General features: G+C 50.3%; 1 protein-coding gene across 1 annotated transcript; it reads left to right on the top strand.

Moving 5' to 3' along the window:
* Window positions 1–1185: 1185 nt before the first annotated feature.
* On the top strand, window positions 1186–6374 carry C37H1orf94 (chromosome 37 C1orf94 homolog). Its single transcript, XM_064172450.1, has 5 exons — window positions 1186–1573; window positions 2806–2969; window positions 4720–4791; window positions 5159–5302; window positions 6039–6374. The coding sequence occupies exons 1-5, from the start codon at window positions 1186–1188 to the stop codon at window positions 6042–6044; spliced, it is 774 nt and encodes a 257-aa protein (XP_064028520.1). The 3' UTR covers window positions 6045–6374.
* Window positions 6375–7580: the final 1206 nt, after the last annotated feature.

Consider the following 7580-nt stretch of genomic DNA (forward strand, 5'->3'; position numbering starts at 1 on the left):
TTGAAGAGGGACAGAGATCTGCTGGAGAGGGTCCAGTGGAGGGCTCCAAGGCTGATGAGGGGAGTGGAGAACTGCCTGATGAGGAGAGGCTGAGGGCCCTGGGGCTGCTCAGTCTGGAGAAGAGAAGACTGAGAGGGGATTGAATCAATGTTTACAACTATCTGAGGGATGGGGGTCAGGAGGAGGGGACAGGCTCTGCTCACTGCTCCCTGGAACAGGACAAGCAGCAATGGGTGGAAGCTGCAGCACAGGAGGTTGCAGCTCAGCACAAGGGGGAACTTCTTGCCTGTTAGGGTCCCAGAGCCCTGGCACAGGCTGCCCAGAGAGGTTGTGGAGTCTGCTTCTCTGGAGCCTTTCCAAGCCTGTCTGGATGTGTTACTGTGCGACCTGAGCTGGTCAAGAAGTGTGGTCAAGAAGTAACAGAGCAATGTTCATAGAATCATAGACCCACAGAATGTCAGGGCTGGAAGGGACCTCCAGAGCTCAGCCAGTCCAACTCCCCTGCAGAGCAGGACCACCCAGGCAGCTCTGGAATATCTCCAAGAGGGAGACTCCACAACCCCTGGGCAGCCTGTTCCAGGGTTCTGTCACCCTCACAGAGAAAAAAGTCCTCCTTATCTTTAAATGAAACTTCCTATGCCTCAGCTGCCACCATTGCCCCTTGTGCTGGCACTGGCATCACCCAGCAGAGCCTGGCTGCAGCCTCCTGCCACTCACCTGCACACATTGATAACCATTGCTGAGGTCACCTCTCAGTCTCCTCTTCCCCAAGCAGCACAGCCCCAGCTCCCTCAGGCTCTCCTTATAAGAGAGATGTTCCATTCCCTTCAGCATCTTTGTGGCTCTGCACTGGACTCCCTCAGTGGTTCAGATTGGAAGGGACCTCAAACATGATGCACTTCAATTCTCCTGTCATGAGCAGGGACACCTCCCACCAGACCATGTTGCTCAAGATCTCATCCACCTTGCCCCTGAACACCCACAGGGTGGAGGCATCCACAACCTCCCTGGGCAAACTCTTCCAGACTCTCACCACCCTTGCACTGAAGAACATCTTTCTAAATTTTCAGTCCAACCACCTTTATCAGCAGCCATATTCCACTTCCTTGCAGCACCTACCTGCTGGATGAACCAGAGGGACTTGAAAATATCTACAGAGCAATGATTGGAAGCAGAGAAAGGGAGATGAAGCTAAGAGCTCTCTGCGACGCTCAGCTTTCTGCTCGCTCCGTCACCACCAGCCTTCTGCCTTCAGCCAAAGCCCCCAAGAATCCCAAGGAGCTGGGGGATGGCAGCATGACAGAGACTCCCAGCACAGAGGGCAGAAAGCTGGAGGTGCCATTTCTGCTGAAACACCCAGACCCTGCCAGAGCTGCAGGCGCTCAGAGAGCAGCTGAGGAAACACAGGCAGTGAAGGAGTTTGCACCAAACGATGCCTTCAGCTCTGCCAAGGGGAGTGCAGCTGTGTCAACAGCCACAGCAGAAAGTCAAGCTGCAGGGCAGAAGAAACAGCTCCCACCAGGTGCCAAGATTTGTTCCAAAACTGACTTTGATGCAGTCATAAAGAATCCAGGTATGGCTCTGGGCATGGCCCTTGAAAGATCACAAACTAAACCACTGACCAGAAACTGTGCAAGTTGGAGTTGTTCAGCCTGGAGAAGAGAAGGCTCCAGGGAGACCTTAGAGCAGACTTCCAGTACCTAAAGGGGGTTACAAGAGAGCTGGGGAAGTGACTGCAATGACAGGATGAGGGCTACTGGGTTTGAAGTGGCAGAGGGGAGATTGAAAGTGGAGGTGAGGAAGAAGTTGTTTGCAGTGAGGGTGGTGAGAGACTGGCACAGGTTGAGGGTGGGGAGACCCTGGCACAGGTTGCCCAGGGAGGTTGTGGAGCACAGAAGCACCCAATGTGATCTTTGATCACATTGGGTGCTTCTGTGCTCCACAACCTCCCTGGAGGTGTTCAGGACCAGGTTGAAAGAGGCCTTGAGCAACCTGTTCTAGTGGGAGGTGTCCCAGCCTATGGCAGGGGGTTGGACCTGGCTGAGCTTTGAGGTCCCTTCCAACCTAAACTAATTTTACAAGGGTTTGTAGTGATAGGATGAGAGGGAATGGATTTAAGATGGCAGAGGGGAGATTGAGACTGGAGATAAGGAAGAAATTCTTGCCAATGAGGGTGGGGAGACACTGGAACAGGTTGCCCAGGGAGGTTGTGGATGCCCTATTCCTGGAGGGGAAACCAGACTGAGTGAGGCTTTGAGCAACCTAGGCTAGTGGGAGGTGTCTCTGCCCATGTCAGAGGGGTTGGAACTGGATGATCTTTTAGGTCCCTTCCAACCCAACCCATTCTGTGAACTAGATTTATCTGTCTGGAGACCTAGAAGACAATCAGCTTCATCCCCTCTTGTGACATCCTTCTCTCACAGTTCTGAACTTTGGCCATTCCTGGTCCATTCTCACAATTTCATCCCTTCTTATGGCTCAAGCAATTAAGCTTTGCTCCAGGGCCTGGGAGTCAGAGTTTAGCTGCCCTCCAAATGAACTGGAAGTGGTTCATGGTGGAGCTTGGGTGGCTGTGCTGCACAAGTGCAGGCTGCAAGCATCTCCAACATCTATGTTAAGCAGATCTTGCTTACAGCCAAAACATATCCTCTTAAGTGCAGCTGTTCCACAGATTAAGGGAATGCACAATGATGAACATCTTTAACCTTGTTTTCCTTTAATATCATGATATATTTAACATCTCCATATCTTCCATATCTTTATACCTTCAGGTTTTTAATCTCTCTCCCTTGTTTGGCTTTCCAGCATCTGCTGCAACACAGGACAAGAAGAATGTGAAATACAGTGGAAGTGGAGCAGGCTTTTCAGCCACTTCAGGGACCACAGCATTCAACCAGCCAGTGTGGCAGAGTTTGAGCTTCCTGCCATGTCCCATCCCTCCCAACCACTTCAACTTTCCACAGTTTCAGGTAATGTAAAATAGGCTCAGATTTTGGAGGCAAGGGAGCAGGACTCCCCCCCAAAGAACTGTACTAAGAGACTCAGGGAATGAGTTGCTGGTCTACTGCCAGATGTGATTCTTCCCCTTTGCTCTGCTCTGCTGACACCCCAGGCTTCAATGCTGCACCCAGTTCTGATGTCCCCAGCATAAGAAAGGTTTGGAGCTGTTGGAGTGAGCCCAGAGAATGCCACAAAGATGATCCAGGGGCTAGAGCACCTCTGCTATGAGGATAGACTGAGAGAGCTGGGGGTGTAAAGCTTGAAGAAGACGCCAGTGGGACCTTAGAGCTGCCTTCCAATACCTGCAGGGATCCTCCAGGAAGATTGCAGAGAGACTTTTCCTGAGGGTGCCTAGAGACAGGCCAAGGTGTTCAAAGGAGGTGTTGAAGCCAAGCCTGGCTGGGGCACTTAGTGCCATGGTCTGGTTGGTTGGGCAGGGCTGGGTGCTAGGTTGGACTGGCTCAGCTTGGAGGTCTCTTAAAACCTGCTTGATTCTATGATTCTAAGGCAGAGCAAGGTTAGACTGGTGCTGAGGAAGAAGTTCTTCAGTAGGAGGGTGGTGAGAGTCTGGAATAGGCTGCCCAGGGAGGTTGTGGCTGCCTCCTCCCTGGAGGTGTTTCAGACCATGTTGGATCAGGCATTGAGCGGCTGAGCCCAGTTGAGAGATGTCCCTGCCCATAGCAGGGGGGCTGGAGTAGATGATGTCTGAGGTCTCTTCCAGCCTGAGCCATGCTATGATTTGTAGGGCAGAGTAAGGAATCAGATTGCTCTGCTACCAGATGAAGTTACATCCAGTGGCTCTGGGTCACAAACAAATCTTCACCAGCAGATGTAATGCAGCCCTGGGAGGTGGCTGCGATGATGTCAAAGGATGATGTACTACTGCCACAGAAAGTCAATGTTGACCTCTCTCAGCCTGTGTTAGCTTCTGGTTGTCTCTTGTGTTTACAAATACTGCATCCTGCACTTCAAAATGGTTTATTTTGTCCTTACAACTCTTTTGGCATCATTCATTACAAAGATTTCATCCCATTGCCCTGTTTGCAGACTGGGAGTCTGCTTTCCTGGTCTGGTGACACAGGACCTCATGGGGTTAAAAAGCCTGAAAGCCAGTTAGGGCTGGGATATCTGTCTGAGGAGGAAAGGCTGAGACACCTGAGGCTCTTTAGCCTGCAGAAGACTGAGAGGGGATCTGATTAATGTTTATAAGCAACTGAAAGGTGGATGTCAAGAAGAAGAGGCCAGGCTCTCTCTGGTGGTGTCCTGTGAGAGGACAAATGGCAGTGGACACAAACTGGAACACAGGAAGTTCCACCTCAACACAAGGAGAAAGCTCTCTGGTGTGAGGGGAGCCCTGGAGCAGGCTTCAGAGAGAGGTTGTGGAGTCTTCTTCTCTACAGACTTTCAAGACTCATCTGGATGCACTCCTGTGTGGCCTGCCCTAGGTGATCCTGCTCTGGCAGAGGGGTTGGACTGCATCTCTGGAGGTCCCCTCCAGCTGCTACCATTCTGTGATTTGGGAGAAGCTCAATGCTCAAGCTGAAAGAAATAAAAGAATGAGCACAGGGATCCCCAGATAGCTGTGGCTTTCTACAGGCTATGCTCACCTAGAGGCCTTTGATTCCAACTATAAACCAAGCAATCCATACCAGAACCAGCTCTTGTTCTTTAGCAGGACTCAGTTCACCCTACAAGTCATGTCCTGTATGTACTCAACAGGGTCCATACCACCAAGCAAGGATCCTGTGCCCACAAGGTGTGCACCCTGCCCACGGATACTACTCCAGACAGGTAAGTTCAGAGGACCCTGAGCATGCTTTCACCTGCAGAGGACAGATGCTGAGCACAATGGGTTAGTCAGAGCAGCTTCTCACATGCCAAGACTGGCATTGGTGCCATCGATAAAGACAGATCCGGGGATGAGCTGCTGGGAGCTGCTGCAGTTTGCTGGAGCATTTAGTGCTCCAAAGTGCTCAGGTGATGGCCTTTGGCTGAAACCATTTCTTGCTTATGCTCTGGTTTTGTGTGAAATGGTCAGGGAGCTCTGTGTGTGCCTGAAAACACTTTCAGCAACTCCAGTTTCCACTTCTGGGGTTACTGCCTCCTCCTTACTCCTGTCCCACTTTCTTTATGGATGTTCTTTCTTTTTCCTCCCCAGGTGGTTCCATACAGCCCACAGCAGCTTTTCCAGCCTGCTTACACTCCAGTGCTGAACTACTTCACTCTGGTTCAGCCTGGTTATCCACCCCAACAGATGATCCCACCTACACTATCCAGCAACATCCAGGAGCTATCACCAAGGGTAGGTGATGGGACCCTGCATCCTTTGTTCTATGGCCATGGCCATGCAGATTTGCCTTCTATTTTTACATAGACTGGTTTGGGTTGGAAGAGATCTTAACCATCCAGTTCCAACCCCCTCAGCCATGGGCAGGGACACTTCCCACTAGACCCACAGAGCCTCATCTAACCTGGCTTTCACAGAATCAAGCAGGTTGGAAGAGAGCTCCAAGCTCAGACAGCCCAACCTAGCACCCAGCCCTGCCCAACCAACCAGACCATGGCACTAAGTGCCCCAGCCAGGCTTGGCTGCAACACCTCCAGCCATGGCCACTCCACCACCTCCCTGGGCAGCCCATTCCAATGCCAATCACTCTCTCTGACAACAACTTCCTCCTAACACCCAGCCTAGACCTGCCCTGACACAACTTGAGGCTCTGTCCCCTTGTTCTGGTGCTGCTTGCCTGGCAGAAGAGACTCATTCAATCACATTGGGTGCTTCTGTGCTCCACAATCTCCCCAGAGGTGTTCCAGGCCAGGTTGGATGAGGCTTTGAGCAATCTGTTCTAGTGAGAGGTGTCCCTGCCTATGGCAGAGTCTTGGAACTGGCTGATCTTCGAGGTCCCTTCCAACCTAACCCATCCTCTGATTCTATAAAGGCTCCTAAGAACTTCATTATTTGCAAGAAAAATCATCTGAAAGTTAGATTCAATTCTCTGAAGCTTGACTGAGTTTTGTTTTCTCTTCTCTTGCTTTAGTTCTAGACCTGAAGGAGCTGCCACAACTACCCTCAACTCCTTTGCCAGGGAGAGCTATGTAACATTAAGTGAATCCAATTTTCCTATGCTGGTAGTCAGAGAAAAGCCTGCTAAATCCTAGTGTCCTGTAAGGATTTTGTGTTTTCCCCCCAGGTGAGCATTTCCATCCAGAATAATCCTCTGTGATTTATATGGTAAAGAGCAGCTGCCTGATGATCCATCTGAAATTTTTGGGGGGGGAGGACAGAATAAGAAGAGGCTTTTGTTGTTGTTCTTGTTGTTGTTGTATTGGAAGATGAAGACAGATAATAAACATGTTTTCTTTGTGACAAATAAGCCTGAGCTGCTTAGAAGTTGAGTGTAAAGGTGGTTGCTAAAAAGTGAATCTTGGCTGCAGGTTAACTTTGAGTTGTGCATTCCAAGGGAGCTCAGCACAACTCCACTCAGTAGCTGGGTGATGCAGCTCCATGCATGCCATGTTGCTGTCTTAATGCTAACCCAGATGGTAATCTGACTTCTGCTATTAAATGAAGATCAAGCCACAAAGCTCATCCAGAGGATGCTGTTCAACTCTATTCCCTTGGTGATTTAAATCAGGAGCTTTAAGGCTAACTTATGACAAGGAACCTTTGCAAAACAGCTTCTGCCTCCTCCTGAGCCTGTGAGCCAGGGCAGCAAGGCTGCCTCCTGACAGCCAGTGGCTGTGGCTATGTGTCTGCTAGATTTCAGCTGGGTCAGAAGCAGAAGAGTGATCAGATGGGATGCTACAGCCTGCATGAGACACGTCAGAAGAGATTACCACAGAAGTCTCTCCCAGCCTCAAAACGAGTGAATAAGGTCTCAGTCACAAGCATCTGACAGTTTGCAATCATCCAGCCCTGCACAGCCAGCAGTAAGCAAGTCAGCCTGCTCTTGAATTCCAGGAGACATATTTAGGCAGCGCTCAAGAAGGATGCTGCACCCCTGCAAGTCAAGAGGTGAAATGAACTCTTTGCACTGCTTAACCAAAGCCTGATGTCTCAGTTCCAGTTTACATTTCCCAGAGACTCAAATATAGTTGATAGAACCAATAACAATTTCTAGGATGCCTTTCCCTCTTCCCCCCCTCCCTTTTTTTTTTCCAAAACAAAGGAATTAGATGTGGAGAGGAAAGAGGTAAAGCACACCCAGATAAAAGAGTCTCACTTTGATTTGGAAGTTAAAAGAGAAAACTTTAACAATAAACCAAAGGTGTTTGAGGGAGGGGAGTTACAGAAAGGAAGAGGGAAGGGAAAACAAGATGCAGAACATATAGATACAAGCAGGTGATGGCAGTGGGCTTTGTCCACCCTCGTGGACTGATGGCTGCATGGTAAAACAGAGAGCAGCAGGGCCAGGAGAGTGATGCTGGCAGGCAGGGCAAGGGAGAAAGAAACAGGACCCTCTGTTTTCACAGGGGGCTAGAGCAGAAGTGGGAGTGAGCTAAACACTACACCTGGAGTAAGGGTCAGACTCACCCCCGGAGAGGAGTCAGAAGGACCTGGGGTCAGGGTCAAGCCCACT

This window comes from Pogoniulus pusillus, chromosome 37, assembly GCF_015220805.1.
Source record: "Pogoniulus pusillus isolate bPogPus1 chromosome 37, bPogPus1.pri, whole genome shotgun sequence".
NCBI classification, from domain to species: Eukaryota; Metazoa; Chordata; class Aves; order Piciformes; family Lybiidae; genus Pogoniulus; species Pogoniulus pusillus.